Source organism: Prionailurus viverrinus, chromosome C1 (genome assembly GCF_022837055.1).
Source record: "Prionailurus viverrinus isolate Anna chromosome C1, UM_Priviv_1.0, whole genome shotgun sequence".
NCBI classification, from domain to species: domain Eukaryota; kingdom Metazoa; phylum Chordata; class Mammalia; order Carnivora; family Felidae; genus Prionailurus; species Prionailurus viverrinus.
Window position 1 is genome coordinate 141,277,050 of NC_062568.1, and position 26,605 is coordinate 141,303,654.

The window sequence follows — 26,605 nt, forward strand, 5'->3', positions numbered from 1 at the left end:
CCTGGTTGAGCAGCTATCATTGTGAATGTATACCATCACTCAGTATAACAACTTGGATAGACCCTAGCCTGCAGGCATTTAGCTTGTGACACTGCCCACTGCCTGCCTCTAGGGGCAGCAGCCAGTTGGATGGCTGCTGGTGTGAGCTTTTTTCTATTGACAAATCCTGCAGTCATTTGATTCTCTAAGGCTGGTACAGGGGTTGTCCTCCTCCACCTAGGGCTGCCTCTTTTCCTTTACTGGGACAAATTAGGTTTATTTTTTGTACCTGGATTCCCTGTCAGAGGTGTTGGTCCTGAGGTTCCTTTTCTAACCCTGATACTTTTTTGTGATTAACTAGATCAACTGTTAGATTATGAATGATGCCATGTGACCATAATAGAAAGCCCATGCAGAGATCCCATATTGTATATGCTGTCACTAGTTTATTCTAGACTACAGCTATAGTTGGCTTCACCGGCATGAGATCTGTGCATTTGCACAAAGAACAGGTCTGGTTCAATGCTTTGGCATTGCTATCTTGATATTCTTGTTAATTTTTGAACAGGGGTCCCTCATTTTCTCTTTTGCACTAGGCCCTGTAAACTATATAGCCTGTACTGACCATAACAATTGTATCCAGTTGTTTTTCTGATTCTTACTAATTCACAATTAGCTACAGAGGTAGATCTGGAAATAAAACTAAACTAGGGTCTGACCTGGAAGGTGAGAGCCCACTACCAAGACCTATTTGAGCATAGCTATTGTACTGGTGCATCAGGGAGGGTAATAGCCAGGTTGGTGGGCTTTGCCTTGTAAGGAGTGGTGAGGTAGGTAGAAAGGACATAGGGAATGTCTGGCTGTCATGTATTATTTCTGTTGCCAACATAGAATTTCAGGCTTTTATTCCCCTCTTGGTAAAAGACCAGGTGTCTTATACTTACTCCTTTCCTACATTTTCTCCGTAAAGCATGTTAACTATGGCTTACCACTGTGCTGAAAGAATTTCTATTCAAGAGAATAGATACTTTATGTCCCATTTTGTTTGCATCATTAGGGTCTCAGGCTGGCCTGGCCATGGCCTACCATGTGAACCTGCTCTTCTCAACCTACATTCTCTCTTTAATTGATTTAATTTAATTGATCTCATTTATTACTATGGTTGTAAATTTTAGGCTGTAACTTTGAGTAATAATTAAAACATTATGGTTTAAAATTTTTAATTTTCTTTCTGTATCTGAAAACAAGGGCAATTCAGTAATTCTTTCCTATAATAAAAGAAAATTACACAGTAGGTAGGCATGACTTTTTAAGTGAAAAGGGAGATGACATATAGTATATATGCATGTAATTATGTTGAGCTGAAATTAGGAAAAACTATGATTGACAGATGGTAACTGAGTTTTTTGCTATTATCTTCCATGTCAACAATCTTGTTCATGTTGTATATAGTAATATATAAGTGGAGACTTTAGATGAAAGTAATAACATCAATTTATACTTAAAAGTACCAAGACCAAATTCATTTTTTCTCAAATATTGTTTATTTGCTCTTATATTTGTATTTTTTTTTAATTTTTTTTATGAAATTTATTGACAAATTGGTTTCCATACAACACCCAGTGCTCATCCCAAATTATATTTGTATTTTGACTACTGAAATAGATAATCTTAACTTCTTGATGGAATTTGAATTATCATTCTAGAAAACTTTTGTATCAAATAATCAATATGAATATCAGGTATCAATATGAAAAAGGATCTTTATTCATTTTTTATGAAAAATAATTTGTAAATAAAAAGTTTAACCTTTAATATTGACCTATAATTTTCCAAGTACCCCTGCATGTTTATAGTTAATCCAGGTATCCCTTCTAGAACTCTTAAAATTATTTTTATGAATTCGTAGTCACACAAAATGAATGTAAAAATTCAGAAATATCCTTAAGTTTTGCTGTTGATGTTTTTTAAAATCCTATTCTAGGTCTTCTTGAATTTTTTTTCTTTTTTAATATATAAATGGTGGCACCTATAATAGTACTAACAATTGCCACAGATCCAACCACTAACAACACCAAAATAACAATGTTAACCCTGGAATTAGGCTGATTTTCATCAGGGCTAGGATTTGGAGGACTTTCATCAGGACCTGGTTCTGCTTGAGGAATAAACAAAGCTACTTGTGCAATGTTGGATAGTTTTGATGTCAAATTGCTTTTATCCACACTTTGAATGGCAATAAAGATGTGAGTTGCATTTTCTTCTGAGATATTTCCCTGTTTAAATGCAAAGGTTTCTTTGGAGTTGGCTTCATTTGGTAGCAGATCAGTACTGTTTACTTGGAGAGCATTGTCAAAATTGTCTCTTAGATCCAGAATACTTCCACTTATTCTTATAATATACTGCTGAACTAAGAAAAAAAAAATTACATGTAGTTCAGAAACTAGAGCATATAATGTTAAATTCCTTTTTATCTATTCTCCTCAAAATGTTTAGTTATGCAAAGCTTATACATATAGCCAAAACCGTACTAATTTTTCTATGAGAACTTAATTCTGATATGCTAAATACTATCTTCATTGTTTGAAAAGCGGGACCAGGTTAAAATGTGTCATGTTTGATTGATTTGAAAATATCAGATTATAAAATTAATACTTCACTGAGTAGTCAATTAAAAATTGTTCTCCTCCCACCCACCTTTATACCCTTGCTTTTGCAAAGAGCACCTTTCACTTAATCAACACTACATGTCACTTCATCCTTACCTTTTCCAACATCAAAATTATCTCCTGGTGCTGTCCATGTTAAATTGATCTCATCTCCATTAAGTGTGGCCTCAAGATCTGTGATTTGACTTGGTGGGTACAGATCAGGCAAGGGAAGTTTTGAAATATTTGAAACTACAAATGCACCTCCAGATGCTGTTCTGGTGAAACTCTCCAAGGTTGTGTGAGTATCTTCATCAATTTCAACTCTTGGTGGATTCCCTTCAATTTTCCCTGCATTAAAATTTGCTATATTTAATGGCAAATCTCTACTAGTATTTTTAGAACTCAATGAATTGAATTCCTCATCCTACATCTCCCTGCTCCCTTTTCATACATATACACAATCACATTTTACTAAGTTTGGTGACAAAGTCATAGGCATCCAATTGGTGGCAGAATTTTTTTCTTTAGCATTCCTGACCACGATATTGTAGGATAGAATTATATAACATATCGCTTGGAATTAAGGGTGCACTGAATGGGAATAATGTTGTATAATTCAATATGTGCCCTTAAAAACAAGAACTGCTTTATTTCTCAAATTATCTCCAAGCTAGCAATGAACCTGGGTAAATTTTTACTGTTTCCCTTTCAAATGCTTAAGGCAGGTTTTTCCCTTGCTCTCTGCTACAAGTGCTAAGGAATAATAATTCAAGTTATATTCCAGTTGCCAACAGAGAACCCCTAAAAGTCATGGTAAGGAATGGACTGAAGGAAAGCTAACAAAGAATGCATACTTAATCCTTATCATCACCTTACCCTACACAGTTTCCCTTTTGACTTAACAAAACATCAAAATAAGTGTTTACTCATTTAGGTGTTTTTGTGAACTGAATCCAGTATCTATGTGAACTGAAGAATAAATTCTGCCACTAGCTTGTGCTTAGGTACATAACACATTAGCATGTTTTCTTTATCTGAGTTAGAAATTTGACATATTGTTGTTAATATAGGTAAGGTGCTCCAAACTAATATAATAATGGCTGACATTTGTTGAGTGCTTACTAGATGCCAGATACTGTAAAAAGGTTAGCATAATTTGGAGGCAAACACAGTATGACTGAGAACTTCATTTCAGAAATGGGAAAAGCTGTACTTGAGTTATAAAGTGTTTGAAGCCTTAATCATGTTAACTACAATTATTCAAACCAGATATCAGATATCATTACTCACCATCCACTACCCATCCTGGTATATGTGCGGCTCTATTCAGTGGACGCCTTAAGTTTTGTGTGGTCACATTTGCTCCTCTATAAGCCCGTACTTTTAAGCTATATCTGCCATTTTCTGAATAAGCTATAAAATATCTGGAGTACACCCCATCATTCTTGAAAGAATCAGCACCTTATTATAAAAATGAAGGAATAAAATATTACTGTGAAGAAAAAGAAAAATGTATGCATTTTCTAAGCCAAGCATATGGACTTTATAAGCATATCCCCTTGATTAGGCTCTCTATTTTGTGATTGACCCACTGGGGAATAGTTCTGTTATGCTTTACAAACCAGTATCTTCTTTAATTGATATATCATATATATCATATATATATGTATATATATATATATATATATATAATAAGTACCTTTACTTTATCAACTTCTATGCCTATTATTTTAGTACTCTTCTTACCATGTTTTAACCAAATGGTTTTCTTGCAGTTCTTACTTTACCTAAACACATAATTATGTCATCTCCTGTTAAAAGCAAAAGGATTCACGCTAAAAAAACGTATCTTGGCATAACAATTTAATTCTCAGTATGTTTACCTAAGAATTAGTTATTTTGACTTCTCTTCAACCACTCTTTTTGTGTGTGTGTGTGTGTTGTATCCTCACCTCTTGTTCTATGATCCATTAACTCTCTGGTCTGATAGTGGAAAACCCCATCTATTATTATAATAAACATTTGGGGAGATCAGGAATATTGTATAATAAGTTTATGTCTTGATGTCACCAGTACTAGAGTTATTCATTAAATTACAGACAAATTTCTCAGGGGGTTTAACACTCTAAGATAAAGGTTCTTCAATTGAGGTCCTTGGATGAGCACCATGTACATGTCTCTTGATCATATTAGGAATGCCAATTACTTAGACCTTCTATGGAAGGGCCTAGCATTCTGTGTTATAACAAGCCCCTCAGGTGATTCCTTTGCATGCTAAAGTTTGAGAACCCCTGCTCCAAGTCATTGTTTATCACCAATACCTTCTTAGGTAAAGGCATTCCAAATTAGCTAAGTAGCCATCTGGTAAAACCTTTAGAAATGAAACAAGATGCTTTAACTTTTAATGTAGCTTGGGAGGGTTTAGGAAAAGGAAAAGTCAGGAAATAGTTGAGGAAAATATTATTATATCAGATGAAGGCACTGAGGTGCACCAAAGAACAATTTTACCTTATAAAATTTTACAGGGCAAACCCTGGTTGATTATATATTGACTGACATTGCAAGACACTGTTAGAAAATTCTGACAACTCAGGAGGTTATCGATATGGTAATTTCCTTGCTTATGGTCCTTTCAAAAGAAGGATCAGTTTCCAGGACAATCCAGAGTCTAGGAAAAAGGTACTATTCACCCATATAGACCACGGCATGGCCAACTCTGTATCTTGTTTCCTGCCATTCAGACCTGGCATCTGATCTCTGGTGATATCTCTTGTCTGTTTTGGCTGTTCTACTTGCCCTTGGACCTTAGTTCCCAAGACTGTATCTTACATTTTTTTCCAGCTGTTGGGAATTATTCTTGCCTGTTCTTCCGTCTCTGCCAGGGGCTCAAGTTCTACCATTTAATCCCATCTGGCTGCTTGTGCTTCACTCACTCTGGCTAGACTTTCTGATGATGTGCAACTAAGAAACTTGCTCAGAATTCTTGATGCTGTTCTCAGTCTCCTAAATGAGACGTTCTTGATGAGTAACAGATATTGGTTGTCCAGATGACAAATAATAATGACAGTAAATAACATTTATTGAGTGCATACTATGTGCAGGACACTTGTTAAGTACTTTGTAGGTTTTATGTGGATAGAATTTCCTGCTGGTTCTGCTGTTCATCCATAATCTGCATCAGTTCTTCTGGAGTCTGTCCCACTGCCCCACAATATTATAGGGACCCATAACATATCCTGAGTTATAAAATTACAGGCTTATTCACAAAAACCTGTGAGTTACCTGCACCGTTATCCAAAAGTTCCAAAACTTCTATATTTCCGTTACTTGATTCAATGAAAGCAGTCACATTGGCTCCAAGAATTGGTACATGCCCTTGTAGAACTTCTGCATAAACAATCATTGGGCTGGGAAAACTGTTTGTGTCTTTATTCATTTTAGCATTCACTGTGATTGGAGGCACAGAAGAATTTGCTGCCTGAGAATTTACTGTCATAGTCAATGTTTCTGGGTTTGCTTTGGCTTGAAGACTGTAGGTCCAAACACCCACCTAAAAATTCAATGGAAATATATTAAATATCCAAGATCAAGCTTTTCTGTGCTTTCATTGTCCAACTCTTAAATACATTTTATAAATATGTCACAGAATAAACAAGTTTTGACAATTTTGAAGGTAAAAGGATGAGAATTGAGGCAGTTTAGATAGGGTATCCTGGCCGTTGTCATGCATGGTGTCTAAACTTTGGGAAATGTCAGCTAGGAAAAATAAGTTTGGGAAAGTTTGCTTTGGTCTTGGCCTTATTCTTTGACCTCAGAGTCCACAGATTCTAAGATCTGGTCGTGCTAATCAGGAATGACTGAATAGCTATCTACACACCAAATTGCACACATTCTCTCTACATTGCTTCTTCAAAGTTATTCTTAGCCTACCTCATTTTTTTCTCTTCTCTTTCTCCTAATGCATATGTTCTTTCTTTTTCCTGCCTCCATAATTTTCAGGACCACACAGGCATAGAAAGTACATTTTATTTTATTGTAAATTTGAAGATGATACAAGTATTGACACCTATTGTTATGATAGTAAACAATGTATTTTCAGCTACCAAAACAAATTTGCAAGGAAGTCTAAAAGCTGATTGCTTACCTTTGCAGTTCCTGGAATACCGAGATAGGCCATTTTGGAAACTGTGTCCACTGTGAAATTTCTCATTGGTGTTCCACTGGGGTCCCAGAGAGAAATAATGGGAGACTGTCTGGCCCATGTGATGAGAAAGAATGTGTCCTTTCCCACGGTGCTATCAATTATTACAGTGCCGTTCATCCAGGGATTATTGTTGAGTGTTAATCCTTTGCTTTCAAGCTGTTTAAATATATTTTAAAAATTACTGGAGAAGAGGTAATTTTTTCTGTTTTCATTTTTAATGTAGTTTTTAATTTCTGGCCTGAGAACAAGCTTATGTAGGGCATACTACCTTAGGCTTGTGATCTCTGAAAGCTGATTGGGATGTGACAGTTGTCATCAGAAAGTGTAGAAATATAGAGTCTGAGGGAAGGACAGGGCATAATAAAGTCATTAAAGCAGGAGAATGGGTTTTATAGTTGGAGATATGGCCCTGTTATTTTTTTCCCAATTGTCTTTGAGGACACAGAAGAGAAGAATTAGCTACAGGGTGTGCGTGTATCACCCTAAGTTTATCCATCTTCATGATGACCTAAAAAATACTTATGGGTTGTGGCTAGAGTATTTGAGTAGAGATACAGTAAAAGGGGGCCTAAACGGAGAAAAACAAGATTAGCAAACTATGAGAGAAGCAAACAGGGCTATTTTCCTGATGTGAAATCTTGAAATAATTTTCACACATGATAGAGTGAGTAGCACTGGACAGTAAACAGTCCAAGAGGAGTAGAAAGAGGGCAAACTATTTACAAAGATTGGAATCCTGAGAAGAGATGTGAAAGATAGGACCTTTCTTTGAGAAGAGCTTCAAAGAAAGTTTTTCAAGTCTTTGTGGATAGTTCTCAGTCAAGGAAAGCCAAGTTTATCCACGGATCAAGAAAGTACTTTCTAAAATGTGTCATTTCAGGAATGATGGGAAATCTCATTTCTATTCTAAACCAGTCTTTTAAACCAAAGATCCTCTCACACCAGTGCTTATAGAGGGGAATGAATTCTACCACTGCAACATCATTGCAATCACAAAAATCTCAGTTCTGTGTTAAGTGGACATGGCTTTGAGTAGACCATGTATTATTATTAAGTTAAATCTGAATGAGAGAGACTTTCAGGAAAGTCTAAGAAAATTAGAAAGCTTTGGCTACAGAGTAGTACTAGGGGAAAATAACTGAGTAAAGAGTGAGATGCAGCCTTTTCTCTGTATTCTAACTGCCACCATCCAAATCCAAGTTCTCATCTACTCAGATTATCGCAACATACCTCTAACTGTTCTCACGCTTCTCTCCCAAGACAAATTGAGGTTAATCTTTCAAAAATGTGTTTTCTTTTTATTTCTCTACTTAAACTATACACTTTTTGAGTGAGGGGTGCAGATATTTCTGCCCCTTCCACATCATTTATAAAGCCATTCTCGAAACTTTAAGCATATCCTGCATGCAAATGTCTCTTTTCTGGATGACTTCCCACATTCTACTTTTATATTTTAAAATTCCTTTGGAACATTCCACTTTAATGTTCCACCAGCCCCTCAAAATCTAAGGTTAAAACAGAGCAGAAAATAATATCCTCAAAATCAGTTCTCCCTTTTTACGTGTCAATTTTGTCATCATTTTCTCAGTCATACAGATGGAAACTTTCAGAAATGTACATTATTCTCCATCATTTTATTCTCCATACACCACCAAGCTAGATCTCAGATGAATTTTTAAACTGTTTTCAGGCCAAAGCTGCAAACCCAACCTCCAAACCAATCAGCACATATTATCTTAACTCTGAATCCTATACCTTCTTGCTCTTCATTGTTGAAGAGTAGAGGAAACTAGGTTTGTCTAGGTGATCATGGCAAGTTGATGGTGGGCACTGTAAGATGGAATACAAGTGATACGCACTTGGTGGGAATGGATATTGATAGAAACACAATTTTGTAAAAAATATTTTGAAAGAAACAGGCTATGCTGACATTTTACATGGTACATGAATTAAGAATGAAGAAAGGTGTAAAAACTTTTCAATCTAAATACAGAAAATGGTAGTGTTACTGATACGCAAATGAGAAAAGAAGTGGCATTCAGAAGACAGATGAATAAAATAAAAAGCCAGTGAAAAAAAGTGGTTGAAGAAGTAAGATAAGCCCTAAATTTGTAGATATGCAATAGTTATTCACTCTCTTTTTTCTGATAAATTATTTCCAAGATACATCGCTTTCATCTCCAAACCAGATTCTTGAGTGAATTCATCTAATTCAAATCTATTTTACAGCAGTGAAGGGTGGGAGAAATCTTGGAAGAATGGAATTTTTTAATGCATTTATAGCAAAATGGATGCTAAATTATTGGACAAAATCTATTTTTGGAAGAAAAGTTAACAGTATTCAGTTTTGATGTTATCCCTTAACCAAGCTCTATAGGAAAAGAAAAAGAAAAAGTATACCTGCTACTTCACTACTTAATTTGGCCATATCTAAAGAATAACTTCTATTTCATATTGAGATTTTAATTTCAATTAAAAATTTACTTTGAGAAAAATATAGGACTCAAAACTTTTAACAACTGAATTATTTCTCTTTGTTATGGCTAAGTGTAAACACCAAAATCTGAGGGGTGGATTCTCTGACCTGAAGAGGCTGTTGGGAAATATCAGTGTTTCCTGATGCAAGGGCCCCAAAAGCATCAATGAGGCCATTGTTCTGGGCTTCATCTGAAGCAAAAAAATGGTTTCCTCCTAAAATGTAAATACATTAAATAGGTTTCTTTCTAGAAAATACATACTTACCACATTAATAAGGTAATAGGATAAACAAAATCATACTTTCAGTATGTATTATTAAAACAGAACAAAATCAGTCATGTGTAAAGATTAACAATGAAATATTAATTTAAAACTGTCATAACTAGAAAATGTAAGCTGCCTTTATACCTCACTGATAGAAATATTCCTGGCTGGAATGCATGAAATATTCATAGAATATGAAAGAAGATGTTACAGTTCCATGTATTAAAGTTCATAGATCTCACAGCCCTTTAGCGTAATTATTCACTTTTATTTAAGATACAGTTATAACAATTCTGGCTTTCAGATTTTTAACCAAAGTGTGTCAGAATCAGTTTAGAAAGCTTAAAGAGCTGTCATATTGATGTATCCTTACAATAACTGGCAATGGAGAGATAGAAAAATGGTAAGCAATAGAGAAAAATTCAAAAAAAGCATTACTTTAGAGGGATACTTGGGACAGAAATAAATTTTACAATGGTCACGAAAGTACTTTGAAATAATGGGAGTTTGTACAACTAAGCATTAAAAAGCAAGTATATATTTGGTAGCATTAGAATTCAACCCAATACAATAATTGATATTCATAATGTTACAGGTTTTGTTTATTCTACTGCATTTAAGAAGGCACTGAAACATCTGGTCCATTTTCATTGTATGTCTCTATATCTAAGATAGCATCTTCCCTGTACTTCATCTAGAAGTTTTGTTGTTATTTAGATTTATTCAGCCTGAGCCTCTGTTAATCCCATCTGCTCCCCAACCCTACCCCAAAGCCTCTGCTCCGGTTTCATGGATTTCCCAGTATCTCTCCGTGTGCCTTACACTGTCATTCCAACATGATTTTTTTTTTTTTTTTGCTCATGACCTGATCATCTTTTCTCCTTTCTTCAGAAGAAGTAAACACCTTGTTCATGGCCCAGCTCAGAAGTCATCTCATCTCTCATGCCTTCTTTCTCTGACTGTGTACAACCCTGGGAGAATTAATGGCTTCCCCTGCTCACATTGTGCTTTATTTCTATATATTTATCCTGTCATGGAGGGATGTTATCTGATTATGCTATCTGATTAGAAGTTTTATTTGTCTCTTCAGCCAGCTGGACTGTGAGCACCTTGAGAACAGAGAGCAGGTCTGGTTTGACTCTGGTTCCAAGGTCCTGGCATAGCCCCCACAGGGCAAGAGCTTGAGAGAAATTGTTCAGTTGTTAGCCTTTACACTTATGCATTGCTGTCAAAGGACAATAATATATAGATCATATTTCACCTGTTAAAGTGCTCATCTCTATGACTGCTTGATCAGCAGATGGTCCCAAAGCAATCAAATGAATGATAGCTCCACTTTGTTTCACTTCATCAATACAATTCTTTGCAGAGTTATCCTCCCCATCAGTCAGCAGGACAATTTCAGATCCATCTATTTGGGGGTGAATTTCTCTAACTACCTGCAAATGTAATGACAGCATAATTATAAGTGTTCCAAGATCAAAAGACTTATGAGATATTAGAAAAAATGTGCAAAGAAATTAAACAAAAGTGTGCAGAAGAGATAGCTTCTCTTTTAAAATCAGATTCTGTAATCAACAATTTTTAGGCGAACATAAACATGATTTTATTTTCTGTCTATCTGCCTCGGGAATGCTTGCTCAAATGAAGTTATGTGGGTGCAGGGCTGTGGAAAATTCTATTTGGATTAAATAATAATGCCATCTCAGTCTGAGGACTCAGGTCAACCGACATCAAAAATATAATTGCAGAATGTGGCATTAAATATGTCTCTGTTTTCTCTGACTGGACTGCCCTCTAACAAGCCATTAGTGTATAAAGTCTGTTGCATATACAGCTAGATGCATTAAAACTCCACCTCAACATTTTAAAAAAGTTAATGATTCCAAATTAGGGAACCTTTAATATAAAGAAAAGATATAGAAAGTTCTAAGAAGGTCAAGGTTAGGGATCTTGTTATATAACTTTTGTTTTACTTCTAATAGTAGAGAGCACAAGACTAAGGGTATTGGTGGTGCTTAGAGAATACATAGATTATATTTATTTAAATTGAGTTCTATTTGTGGTTTGGACCCATTTATTATAAAGCCAAACAGTTTGAAACTCAGAGTTCTGAATCTAGGTGCCTATAAGAGAGGGTAAAAAGAATTTATCCCAGGATAGCAACTATATTTCATTGCTGACAGCTTTAATTCGTAGTGGATTCTTGGTACACCATTTTGAGAAACTGAGTGCATGCCAAAGGGAAACAAATGACAGATTATCAGTGGCTTTCGTGAATTCGGAGTGGAGGTGTGTGTAGATTTATAGAAGAGGGTTTGGAATTTAGATACTCCTAATAAAGCTGGCATCAGGGAACAAAGGGACCAGCTTCATTTCAATTTTTTGCATGTTTTTAGACAAATGATGGCTAATATATGTTGTAATATATGTGAAATATGCTTTGACATACATTAAAATCACACTAAAAATAGGAAATTCTTTAATACACTCATTGCATTTATACAGCATCCCCATCACGTTCCCCCTGCATGTTTGGGTGAAATATATAATATATTTGTGAATCTTGTTTTTATCCAGATGTATATGACCCTTGTCATTATTATGGCATTTGTGAAATATATATATTTACTCTTTATAAAAGATATTGTTCTACATACATAAATGTAGTATTTCATTTAACCTTCATAATAGTCCTATGAGGTAGGCATTCTTGTTTTCCTATATTCCATAGATAAGGCACTGGGAATCCAAAGAGACTGAAAACTTTACCCAAGATCACTTAGTAAGTAGTAGAGCCAGTACTCTGATGTTACTTCCTGACCCTATGACTAATGGCCCCTGCTACATCTACTTTAATAAACATCAGTTTTCCCCAACTTAGTGTCACAGAAACTGAAATGAAGATTGGCCCAAAATGGAATCATACCATATAACTTGCTTCATTGTCTAAAAAAATTGAGTTTTGTTGACCAAGCACATGTATTTATTTAATACTTATTGAGCACTGACTACTGCATGGTGTAACAAGACAGAAAAAGTCCCTGACCTCATTGGGATTATACTCTAGTGGCATTTTAATAGTCAGTTATTCATCCGTTTATTCATTGATTTACTGATCCATTAAAAATCATTAAATGAATTTTTTTCTATGGGTTTAGTTCATCCTGCACTTCTTAGGATTAGTCATGTTAAAATTAGGCAGCAAGTATGTGTGGCAGCATTTGACATAAAAATGTCCTAATCATAAAAAAAGAAAGGAACTAGGTAAGGGGGATTAAAATGTACTCACTTGCAGTTATAAAGTAAATAAGTGATGGAGATATAATGTACAGCATAGGGAATATAGCTACCAATATTGTAATAACTTTGTATGATGATAGGTAGTAACTAGACTTGTCATGGGGATCATTTCATAATGTATAAAAATATCAAATCACTCTGAAACTAATACGATATTGGATGTCAGTTATACTTTAATTTTTTAAAAAAGAACAAACTATATTTGCAATATGATCTTCACCTGAAATGCTGATTTAATTCCGGCACAGATGGAAGTTCCTCCATTAGCTGCTGTAGGTAAGCTCTCCAAGAGCTTGTTTCTTTCTTTGCTGCTTATTATTTGGATTAGATTACTTTTCACATTGGCAGTACTATCAAAGTGCACCATCCCCACCCAGGATCCATTTTCAATGGTCTGCAGCAGGAAGTGTTTTGCTGCTTGGTTCATTCGATTTAGGCGATTAAAACTCTGAATAAAAAAAAAAAAATCAAGAAAACAACCAAGGGGTTTTCAATTGGAAAATAATTGCAGATCACACAAAATGAGTGAATAAAATTTGTCATTGATTTTTTGTCAATGGTAATTGGTATTATTAAAGAAGGCAATTTTCTTTTAATTGATAAAATTGAAAAATATAGTCGTATTCTGGAACACATATGGTATAGTAAGGAACATAGGCTTTAGCTAGAGCTGATTCTTGGCTGCTAAGCACCCAAATTAGAGGTGGAGGGTAGGGTGGGGGTTGGGTTGCAATTGTGAGGTGATGACTTACCGCTTAGAGACTGCCTAATAACTCCTGAGATCCTCTGTTCCAGTTGTATCAAGATGAAACCACTCCCCAGGTCCCACAGTATCAAACCAGACTTATCATGGGCTCCATCTAGAAATGGAAGTCTCCCTATCCACTTGGGGACATCCCAAAAGATGAAACGTACTCAAGCTGCAGCTATATTTTGAGAGGCCCAGTCCCTACTGCCCCCGCCCCCCCCCCCCCCCCCCCGCCTTACCTCTTCTGCTTCTAACCTCTTCCCATCACTTCCCCACCAATGGATTAATTGGAATTGGTTCTCTGACAACTCATTAAAACTCACATCCCTCTTTCCTAGGTGAATGCTCAATGTAAGCCTCTTCGTACGTTTGTCTTTTCCAGTTCCTCAACACCAACTGATCTGTGAAACCTCCCCCCAACACACATCCAAATTTCCCTCTGAACTCTCTAGAACCAACCCACAGTGAAAAACTTCTCTTACATTTCCATCTTTGAGGGCTCTCTCTCTACCCCTTTGTTTTACCTTTAAACTTAGCTTTGCCCACATCTTGTCCAAAGGAGGCTGCTCATCTTTTCCTAATAAGGAACTCTGTCTCTCCTCAGCAACACTTCCTAGAATACTTCTATGTATAGGTGTCTAGCATCCTGATGTTCTTTCTGAAACTTGCTATTGAGGATTATTTCATTCAGCTGCACCATCTTCTGTGCTTTTCAGTAACCACTCAACTGAGTGGTTTGTTGGAGACATTCACCTTGATCTTCAGCATGCTCTGTTCTGCTTCTAATGTGACATCCTTCTGGGTGCCTTATCACATTATGTTTGCTCATTTGTAGTCCATTTCAACAATTATTTATTGAGTGCTTATACGAGATAAACACTATTTTAGGTAACAGGGATGCAGAGATGAGTAAGACACTGTTTTAAGTCCTAGAGGACTAGTCTAATGGGAGAGAAATGTGTAATTACAATATGATATATAGTAATAGAGGTTTGCACAGGTCATTACAGGAAACCAGCAGAAGGCCCATTAGCCCAGTCTAGAAGCCCAGCCCATCTCCTCCTGGAGGAAATGGGTGACTCTACCAAACTTGAACAATATGTATGAGTTAGCCAGGTAATGGAAAGGGAGAGAACATTTTCTCTATTCAGCAGCGAATTCTTCAAGGATGTGAGTTTGTACTCCTAGACCCTGGCACAATGCCTTCCATTCCTTGAATGATAGTAGAGGGAATAAATGGCTGAATCTGACTGTATCTTTATTATGGTGGTACTTTTGGTCTGTGGCTTCGAGCATAAAGGGGTCATTTATATAGATGATGCAAATAAGGTAAAGGCATGTTAACAGTTCTCCTGGTTGATCTTGTTCCTTGACTTGAAATGGAGTTCAGAGGCCCCAATCCACTCTCTCCTTATGTCTGTTAAGTATTTCCAGTAGATAACAGAGACAAGGTTAGAAAGCATGCCCATATTAAAAATCTTTAGTACTGATCTTCTAACTAAGCCTTTACTAAAGGATCTAAAAGTACTCCTCAATAAACTCTCCATTTTCTGGGGTTGGATATTGAGTTAGGTCTTTTTAACTCCATTGCCACACTTTTTCATTACAATATTCACTGCTCCTCTTGAGATCATGGTCATAGGAGGTAACAGTATTTATGCCACCATGCAATTTAGAACAAGCAGGTAGTGTTTAGAGTATTCTTAGCTATTCAATCACTTTCATGTCCCTATATCCAGGAACAAATCGGCCCACAGACTTACATTCATGCTTCCAGACTTATCAAGAACTAAGCATGCAATTCTTTCTCTGATCTTCAGCAATGAGAAGACAGGTGGAGGGGGTGGTGCCTCCATAGATGTTGTGTTCTTAAAGTCCTCAGAATTGCTGATCACCTCCCACGTACTTCTGGAATTGCACATTTTGTTTTGTAGGCTTGGAGCTTCTTGGTTATGGTTTTTTTTATTACAGAATTCAACAACCTAAAAGATTAATAAAATGAAAAAAACCTTTACATACAATGTATTTAAAAATTCAACTACAAATCTGAAAAATAAAAAATGTTCTTGGCAAACATGTTGTTTATTTAATGAAAGAAGATTCACTGAGGAATCATATAATAGTAATATGAATTTTGAATAATTGTAATAACAGGTAACACTAGTTGAGTGCTTACTATGTGCCAGTTAATGTTTAAAGAACTCTATATTAATATATCTAATCTCTCAGGAAACTTGCACAGGTATTTTTTAAACTTGATAACATATCCTTTGAATATAAATATATGCTCTGAACTCACAATTGGCATACTTACAGAATTAATACCTTGCATAAACATTATGGATGCCTTTTCAGTTTGATCTTTATCAGGGAAGAATTGACAATCTTTTTCATACAGTTTTGTCTTAGAATCAATTCTGCATCCTCTAGTTGTACAACTGTTCCCTTGACACTTATAAACTCTATTTATACCAGTAATACCTGTGGAACATCTGAAAATATATAATAGTTAGTCTTTGAGGCAACTTAACAATCAAAATGTTTGAAAATCTTAAGTAATCTTTCCATCAAGGTTTTCTTTGTTCTTATTTATGTACCACACACATCTTGTTTTTGGCAGCAACATTTAAGTGTTCCTATCAGAGCAGTTACCTGTTTTTCAAGAAATTGCAGAAAGAAATTTTAAGTGGGATGTCTAGTATATGTAATGGCTGAGTTCCCTGTTGGGATTAAAGTTGCTGCTGTCCTGTTAAACCCAATGGCTGGGGACTCCCCTTTTCCAAATATCTCTTCTGGTGGCCTTATGATGATAAATGCACTGTAGGCATCTGGACAAGGCAACTTGTGAAAACACTTACTCTTGGTGCCACCTTAGCTTGAAGTTCTTTGTAAGATTCTTCTCAAAGAAAATATCTCCAAAAGAATGGGATGTGGCATAGCTACAAATATTTTGTTTTTTCAAGGAGCATTTTTATCTAAAGCAAAATGTGGCTTGAAGGAAAGACTAAGGTACTGCCTAGGACAGTAGTCACTACTGGTGGGGTTATTTTAGACGTATGTTTTATTGCATGGAATTGGCCACAGGTAGCAGTGATTACAATAAATATGCTGGAATGTGAATATTATCCCATCTTTTCAATGTGTTTCCATTTCAAATTTAAGAAGCAATTACTAGATTTCATTCAGTTATTTAGAGTCTCCTAAATATGTGTATGCCTCTTACTCCCCAGAACTCCATGAACATAATGTTATCTACATTAACAACCATGATGAATATTCTTTAGCAGAGACTAGACATTTAGGGGGAATATGGTGTAAACAAATGTAATCAATGTAATAGTCCTTAAATATGTGTGCTGCAACTGGTGAAGCAAATGGGCAAAGGAAGGGACTTCAATGAAATCAAGTATCTTTCAATTTGTGCATTTTTGATAAGTCCACAGACCTTGCAGGGCATCTAAGATTGAGTAAGCTGATGGCATCTAATTTTAAACCAATTACCAACAACCATTTTGCTCTATTGATCTTAGAACTAACAGGATTGTCTATTATTAACTGTGATGTTAGATTGGTATTTTTAAATGAATTTTACAAAACCCAAGAAATCCTTAATTGGCCCTTTGAAAGTTGATTTCTTATTGAGCTTGCATTTACCACTATTTTTTAACCACTTTTTTCATTCTTGTGTAGTATAAATTATTTTGATTTGCCATATACTATACAACCCTTTACACAGAGTACAACTCCAGCACAAATGAGTTCTGGCAGCTATGGTAGAGAGGTATAAAAATATGCCAAATCGCTACCAAATGCTCTTGAAGTTATGTGTATTTTGAATGGAAAATCAGCTACTTTTAAGGTACATATTCTAAAAACAAAACAAAAACAAAAACAAAGAAACAGACACACTGTTTTGTGTTATAGCATCTATTATCTGCATCGGGATAAAAAAAATTATTGGCATTTAAAAGAAATAAAACTAAGGAAAATAAGAAGATATAGCCTGGAGTAATTAAGAAAATTTCAATGTTCATACCTTGTTGCTTCAATTTTCTTTGACTTAGCACTGTAGAAAGGCTCATCTTCATTGTACTCATCAAACACTCCCCAGCGGAGATGGGCCCACTCATGGACAAGCAGTCTATCTGTAGGAAAATATTTCAAATATATGATCATAATTCAAGTGACAAAATTTGTCCTTCAAATATTTTAACAAACTGTTTCAGTCAAAAAGTTATATTTAGGTTTTAAATAACTGCTAACATTTGTATTTTTATTTATAAAAAACATGTTGCATTACATTATATAGTATATTATGTTTTTATTACACAACATGTTACATCAAGAAAACATTTATGATATGTATGCTATGAGCAAAATAGTCTGAGCTTTGGCTTTTGGGGGGCAAAAAGTCTTAGTTGTTACAATGGCTTTTAGCGCTACAAAGCTTGCTTTTACCAAAACATAAATGGATAAATAACATATCTTTGGTATTAATATTTCACTAGGATGTGATTAGTTAAAAGATGTGAATGGCTCAGTCAGTTGAGTGTCCAACTCTTGATTTCAGCTCTGGTCTAATCTCACAGTTCGTGAGTTCAAGCCCCGGGTCCGGGTCTGTGCTGACTGCGTGGAACCTGCTTAGGATTTTCTCTTTCCCTTTCTCTCTGCCCCTCCCTCCCTCTCAAAATAAATAAATAAAGTTAAAAAAAAAAGTCTATAAATTCTCTTGAGGGAGTGGATAATGAAAAAAAAAGCATTCAAAAACACTGCTATAGACGATAGATAATTTGGGGGGATGTCCAAATAAAGTGATTAATTTATAGTACTTAACACATACAGCATTGATTATGTGAAAATAATTATTATTAATTATACATATTCAGCATATGTTATTACTAGAAAATACAAAGTATTAGGCTCTAGGCACTAGATATGCAAAGTACTAGGTACTAGGACATACAAAGATGAATAAGATGTAGTCTTTGACTAGGAAAAGCTCAAAGAGAGGGATTTGGAATTAAAAAAATTTTTTTTTCTGCTAAGGATTTTAGGGTAAATGGAAGAATTAAGGTAAATCCATAGTTTGAAATGCTGGAAGAAGAAACAAGTAGATTTCAGTTTTAGCAATATTAGGAAAAACTTCAGAGGAAATAGCAATGGAGAAGAGGAATTCAGAAATATGTTTGTTCTGCTACCGTGTGTATTTCTCTAACTCTAACTCAGGAGATCTAAACATAGAGGGGAAGTGTCAGAATTATGCAAAAGTCACATTTCTTCTTTAAGTCCTTACTACTCAAAATATGTTCATTGGACCAGAAGCATCAGCATCACCTGGAAGCTAACAAGAAATGTAGAATCTTAGACCAACTTTAGATCTACTGAATCAGAATCTGCATATTAACAAGATCCTTAAATTACTACTCTATGCATTGAACTATAAAAACACTGGCTTAAGGTTTTCTAGGCAAATGGAAACATTAGAAGGAAAAAGCCTCTCATGCCCACTATAATTTTCTAAGAGAGTAGATTTCAGGTGCTATCACCACAAACATGAAATAAAAGGGAAGGGAAGGGTAGGGAACTATGTGAGGAGATGATATGTTAATTAGCTTGACTATAGGGCTCGATTTTCTCAATCAAGGCATCTGTTGATGTGATTGAAAAGGGTAGTTAGAGATCTTGGGAAAAATGGTAGAAGTTTTAGAACAGCTGCTATGGGGAAGGAGAAAGGAAGCCAAGAAGAGACAAATACAAATATTGTTGCATAGCTTTGAGGGCTTCCCTGAGCTTGGGAAATCTGCTTATATAATGATATCATTAGTTTTTTAATTTTCTTTAATAGTCTTGGAGGTACATTGACAGAAGCCAAAGAAAACTGGTTGGAAACTCAGTACACAGGATTTGGCAAGTTGAATGAAACATAGTATATGAATGGTGAGGGATTTGAGGTATATATACTTATAGTTGAAAGAACTAATTTTGCTGGATATGCCAGCTAGGAAAGAGAGTATATCTTAGAAAGGTGCAAAGGATTAGAGGTGTCAAAGAGAGCAGTCATGGTCAGGCTAAAGTTTGAGGGAGAGGTAAGATTAGGTTGGGATGGGATGGTATGGGATGATGGAACTTTCAAGTTGGGGTGGAGAATAGGTCTAGGTGACTGAGGACCAGGGCTAGCTGAATGTTTGACAGAAACAAGAGACTTAATGTGTGCTCATTGGAAGGGCAGTGGGAGAGAGAGATTGTGGGGTATGTGGATTTAGGTAGGTTTTCACTTAGTAGTGGCATGTGAGTTGGATCTTCCTTTAATAATGATTTGCATTTTTTAAATGCAAAAATATATACTTTAGTTCATTTGAAACAATGATTTTTAACTTTTAGATAGAACTAGATGAAATTGTCCTTGATCTAGGTAAAAATAATCAGTTATAGACATGTTCACCTGGTTTAGCCAAATAGGTTGCTTAATAATATCAGCAACTAACAGCCTATGAATGTTTTCTCTTGGCCAGAAACTGACATCCTGGCTCTTTTCAGCTTGCCATACATCTGTCTTCCATGGAGGCGGCTTATGATTGATTAATATCCAGCTGTGGAGAACTGAAAAAAATTAAATCTAAAAAGTACACCTTAAAAATTATATTATTGCCCTGTGTTCACATTTCTGTTGATGTTGTACTGAGTATCTAACTCAGTGTTCACAACAATTCTACAAGACAGGAAACTTTTATTTACTGTATTATAGGAAATAACAACAGAGAAACTAGGTCATTTGTCCAAGGTCACACACAATTGGTAAGTCAGTATTTGAATTTAGAGACTCTGGCTCCAAGGCTTGGGCACATCCATAACCTGGATACAAAGATGCTTGTTAGAATAATTTGCAACACATGTATTCTAACAAAAATTCCTACCTGATGGTCCATATTCATTTTGTTTTTTTCCAAGTACAAAGTCAGGGGTGAAATGAATGTATTCTCCTTTTTCTTCACAGGCTGTGAACTGCTTGGTATATGGTTCATCTCTACCTGGGAAGGTAGGTGGTGCAACTAAAACATCGGCCTGAGAATGTTCAAAAATATTTTTAAAACATCAGAAATAGAAATGATAACAGTCTTAAACACTCTAAGACAATCAATGTGCTGAAAAACTGGGGATCACCAGAAAATATAATTTTTTAAAAGAAGCTTTTTGACTCTTACGTGTTTGTAGCTTTCATGTTTTGGCCTCTTGTATTGTGAGTTTTCCTTCCAGCTGTTAGGAATTAGTATTGATACATTTTTGAAAAAAAATCTTTTTTCTGTGGCTTCAAACAGGTAAGTAGAAGCTGTAGTCACCATACCCTATTGTTAAAGGAAAAAAAAATGTGAGTATGGCCAACTAGCAATGGACCAAATGGGCAGAGTTTCATCACAGGCATTTCCCAATTTAAGAGTGGACACACAAAGCAACTGACTAGGGAGCAGGTCTCTGCCTCAGAGTTCCAGTTCTGCCACCTGTCAGTCCAAAATTATATCTTAATCTTACACATCACAGGCTTTGAATTTTCTGTAACCCTTCATCAAAGGGCAATTGCTTCTCTTGAGTGTTAAAAGAAATTACATAAAATGACAAAGACACAGACTTCAGAGTCATCTACTGGGTTCCAATATTGGCATTAGTACCTTCTGGGTAATAGAAGTTGGACAGTTTAACACTCCGAAGCTCAGTTTCTTCATCTCTTAAATGGACTATTACAACCTTTCTTTAGCATTAACATAAACATGAAATGAGTTACAAAGTGCTGTACACGTAGACGGTCATAAAACTGTCTGATATCATCACTGTTAATAAGTCTCATTACAGAGCAGCCTTAGCTGATGCAAGCTGAGGAGAACAGTCTGTAGCAATGGATCTTAGGGAGAGGTTTTTTATTATACTCCCACCCCCCAGGAGAGACAGTTGGATTGGGAACTGGGGAGTGGAGTGATAGCAAAATTCATAGGAGATGCAGAGCTTTGTGAATCATAGACAGAGCTTGATGCTCTGCCAACAAGATAAACATAGTATCACTTTATACTGTTCAGTATCCTGAACCCAAAGGTATAATGATTAATAAGGGAGATAGTCCCTTTCTAGAACTCACTGTCTAATGGGGGAAATGGATGAATACTTCTTAATGGAGATCTATTCTGCATAATCAAAACTACTGAATAATTGAAGGATATTGGGTGCTAGATGAAAATGTCAAACTCTTCATCTTGTCGGCAACATTCCAGTCTGCAGTGTTGTTTCCTTCATGGTGGGCTCTTTTCCTCCATGATGCTTCCTGACTTGACATAAGCCCACAATAGAATTTTTCTTCTTCAGGAATCCCAGGACTCTGTATCTTGTTCTCTTGAAGAGTCCAGTGTGCTTACTCAATACATTAAATAGATCAGCAAACTAATTGGGTTTAGAGCCATGGATCAGTCAGAAGCCAGAGTGCACAGAACTGAAGACCCAAAGAACTGGTTAGGGGTTAGTAAAAGGGCTTCAGAGATCTCTTAAAGTAGATTGGAAATTACTGGCCTAAAGCAACTTTTCTCTAAGGATGGCTTTCCTCTTTTTTTTTTTTTTTTAATATTCAGATCTCACCAGTTGTCACATTTTGCTTCAAGTGACGACTATCTATGTTTCTATGAGATAAAAATATATAGGGTGATTTGAATTGTGGTGCGTATTTGAAAAGTAGGGTTGCTACGTTTGTGTAGGTTGTGCATTCTACAACTCCAAGGGATCCCATTTACTTTGTAGTTTCCATAGCTCTATGCATCTGCCTTGGGTAGTGGTATGTTCTGAGGTCATTGAGGGATTTCATAGATCCTATGTCAGATGACTATGATCCCCTAGGGCATACTAGGGTAGCTAATAATGATTCTCATAGGCTTTCCAAGGAAAATTTCTGTAACATTCCTTCTAAATTCCATCTCAGAATTCCTATATTATCCTAGTTGGATCAAAGATGATTAATATTATCAATATTTCAAAAAATAAGTACTTTCAAACCAAAAAGACACATGAATAAAAGGAATAAGGAAAGGTGACAGTTAACATCTCAGGTTATGAATTGTGAGTTAATTCAGCATGAATGTTATTATGGTCAGATGGTATCCCCAGAGTAAGGTTATATCTACAAGTTGATTCACTAGTTACAAAAAAAAGAGTAATTTTTGTCATCTTGTACAAGCCAGAACTCAAACCCACATCTGTCAGCCTTCAAATCCCATGGGTTGGATCTCAGCTCTAATTGTGCTATTTAATGTGATCTCAGAAAAAAATATTTACTCTCCAAATACCAGTTTTTTCTTCTGTATAATGTGGATGAGAGAATTTTACAAGGTTGCCTGGTAATATAAATGCAAGGACTGTTCAGAGGGCTGGGAGAATGTCAGGAAACATTGTGTAATCTAGGCATATCTACTAATAGTTGAACTTTTACTTGTGGTGTTTGATAGAGGACATTTTAATATTTTTTTTTTGCCACTGCAAAGTAATTTTTCCAAATACTGACTTCTGATGGTCAGAAAAGTTTGAAACTGACTCTTCCTGAACACTAAGAAGCCATCATGCAGAATTAGCTGAGACATGGTCAACCCTATCTAGAATGAACTGCTATTGAAGCCTCTGTTCTTCAGTAAAATAATTTTTATATCCCCCTGGAATTCAAAAGGTATCAACAAATGAACACTGCTATTCTGCAAGAGTTTATTCAGAGTGAATGATAAATGGCAGCCACAGAATCACCATCTCACCACCCAGGTCCAGCCCATCAGTCTCTAATGGATAGGAACACACATGTAAAAGGCTAAATCAGTGAGCCTAAGGACACAGTACTAGAGGAACTGAATGTAAGGAATTAGTAAATGTTGATGTCAGAGACCAGGAGAGCTGATTTGCACGGCTGTTAACACCAATTTCTATTGCTTGAAATGTTACAGTTGGTAGAAACTTTAGAAATCAAATTTCTCCTTTTAGGCTTGGAGCCTTTCTCTTCTCCATCTGCACTTCATAGTGAACTCATTTATTACCATGACTTTAAATCTTGTCTACATGCTGATGAGTCCCCAATTTTTATCTCCAGCCAGTTTTTCCCCTTGAATTCAGATTCTTATCTATATCTATGTGTGTATCTAATAAGCATCTCAAATTCAAAATGCCTCAAACTAACTCCTGATCTCCCATCTGCCACATTATTTTCACTTATAGTCTACCTTTTTCAACTGATGATAATTCCATCCTTCCAAGTGTTCAGGCCAAAAGTCTTGGAGTCTTCTTTGACTTCTATTTTCCCTCCTCCTCTCCACCTCCCCCCACCCCCCATCTAAACCATCAGCAAATTTGTCTATAATACCCTCAGAATATGTTCCTCATACCACTTTAATGATCTCTATCACAATATCCCTGTCCTTCATCATCATTACTTCTCACCTGCAACTGCTTCCTTGCACCACATCTCTGTGCTGCAATGGGACTTATGTAGGATGAGTGACAATGGAAGCCCTCTACAGAATTTCTTCAATACTGCAGTCAGAGTGATCCCAGAACATGCATGAGAGAGCACACTCCTCCTCTGCTCAGAATCCTTTTGTGGATTCCCATGGCACTCAGAAGTAAAAGCCCAAGTGTTTCCAGTGGTCTGGGTCCTCTATGTCTCCATGTTGGGCTCTCCCCACCCTTCTTCCTGTTCATCACCTCCTGATGGTCACTTCAAGCATGTTTGCTGTACCTACTGTTCCCTCCCCGAGGTTTTCAATGTGTTCTTCCCTCACTCATCTCAGGTCTCCGCTCAGATGTCTACATCAACAGTGAGGTCTTTCCTGACTGCCCTACATGAAATAGTAATGAACATTCTCCTCCCACCCAGCTCCAACACTGCCTATCCCAAATGTTGATTTATTTTACTTCATGGAAACCTATTACCATCTGACCTGCTATAGTTTTACATGTTTTTATTATCTATATCATCTAAAAAGAATGTGTACTGCATGAGGGTAAGGAATTGTTCACTGTTGTCACTCCCTGACATGTCATAAGTATTCATTAAATAATTGTTTAAAGAACAGATGAGTCCAACTGTTCATTTACAGATGAAGAAACTGAGGATCAGGGCGACCCTGTGCCTTGTCTTTGGTCTTATGGTGAGACAGGGTAGAACCCTATTAAAACTTTCCATTCCCTCTGCCACTCCGGTATTGTCTTCACTGTACCATGCTGCTTTTAAACTTCCTGTAGCATTCAGAAGTTTCCATAATAATTAACTACTAACTTTTTTCTTCTCCACAATTCAAACAGAAGAAATCCAATTTTTTTCTTACCTTTATCTCTTCAATTATTTTTCCATCTTCTGGCACATGAGGGTCTATAGCGATGATTATGCCTTCATAGCCATTGTTATTCAGCTGAACAAGGGAAGTATTGGACCCCTGCAGCAGGTATAGGACTAAGAGGAAGACAAAATCTAATAACCCCATTGTTCTTGTCAAAGCATTCCTGGCCCAAAGTTGGTTTGTTCAAAAGGCTTTTCTTTCACTTTGTTTCTCTCTCCATATATATAGCCCTAAACCTTATCAATGTCAGCTGATAATGGGACGTTGCTTATATAAAGGTCAATGTTACATATGTAAAATGTTTGATGTCAGTTTATGTAATCATTTTATTGTATGTTATTATAAAAGTGATCTAAAACATAGAAGAGATTGATCTTTTTATAAAAAAATTACACATATCCCTCTTGGAACATTTTTTTTATATTTTCTAATTCTGGTTTATTTCCTACATATAGACATATAACTTGTATTTTCTGTACAGTACAATGTAAAAATTAAAAAAAATTATAATGAAATGAGTAGAAAAAATAATGGTAAGATTGTTATTCAGTTTTACAGAGAGACTTAATAATTATTTAGATTATTTCCAAAGTATAAATAATTGAAGAGAATGTAAAGTTATTAAATATAAATAACACCAAATTAGGTAAGATGGCCTTGAAACTTAATTTAAAAATTTAAAGACTTTGACAAATTAAGGAAGATTTGATAGTTATTATATTTAAAAATCCTGTTTAGTAAACAATGAATAGAATGTTTTTATATAAGTATATCAAAAAAGTCTGGTATGTGCTAATTATTATTGAAGCAGAATGAATAATTTTGATAGTTAACATTTATTTAGTGCTTACTAGGGCAGAGATTCTCTCTCTTAATTTTCACTGTAACTCTCTAAGGTAAGTATGAATATAATCTTCATTTTATGCATGGGGAAACTGAGGCACACAATTTCAGTAACTTGCCAAGATTACATACATAGCAAATGACAGAGTCAGGATCTGAACACTGTATTCTTACCCCAAAGCCCATGGATTTAATTACTTCACAATAAGGCAATATGATTTTATAAGGCAAACAATATAATAAAATTTTTTCTTTTAAAAAGGAGAAAGGGGTTAGTTTTGGAACTTGTAAAGATGAATAAGAAATGTCTAATTCTAAAGCAAAAGGAAACAGAACTCATCAGAAACCAAAAAAGAACAAGAAATAGAAGACCAGAAAATACATTTTTTTAATGTTTATTTTTGAGAGGGAGAGAGACAGAGCATGAGTGGTGGAGGGGCAGAGAGAGAGGGAGACACGAATCTCAAGCAGGCTCCAGACTCCAAGCTGTCAGCACAGAGTCCTATGCGGGGCTCAAACTCACAAACTGCAAGATCATGACCTGAGCCGAAGTCGGACACTTAACCAACTGAGCCACCCAGGCTCCCTGAAAATATCTTTAAAAGAAGAGTTTCTGTAGGAGGAAATCATGTTGCATTCTCAAAAGACAGCATCTTTAAGAGAGGCATTTTATCACGTGCCCAGACTTTGACCTCTTAGGCAGCATTCTATACCATCCTTCCATTCCCTCATGAATATTATGGGGTAATTTTACATTTATGAAATTAATATGTTGTACAAGATACAG

General features: G+C 35.8%; 1 protein-coding gene across 1 annotated transcript; it reads right to left on the reverse strand.

Annotated features, from left to right (window-relative positions):
• Positions 1–1,997: 1,997 nt before the first annotated feature.
• CLCA4 (chloride channel accessory 4) lies at positions 1,998–25,119 on the reverse strand (the record flags this gene model as incomplete). The annotated part of the gene is made up of 14 exons (XM_047868873.1): positions 24,964–25,119; positions 20,830–20,970; positions 20,542–20,689; positions 17,664–17,772; positions 15,942–16,119; positions 15,391–15,609; positions 13,100–13,327; positions 10,838–11,015; positions 9,419–9,525; positions 6,775–6,990; positions 5,913–6,180; positions 3,921–4,091; positions 2,745–2,978; positions 1,998–2,389 (listed from the first exon to the last, which is right to left on the reverse strand). Coding segments are annotated over exons 1-14 (2,745 nt in total), but the record flags the coding sequence as incomplete, so codon positions are not given.
• Between the last annotated feature and the right edge of the window lie 1,486 nt (positions 25,120–26,605).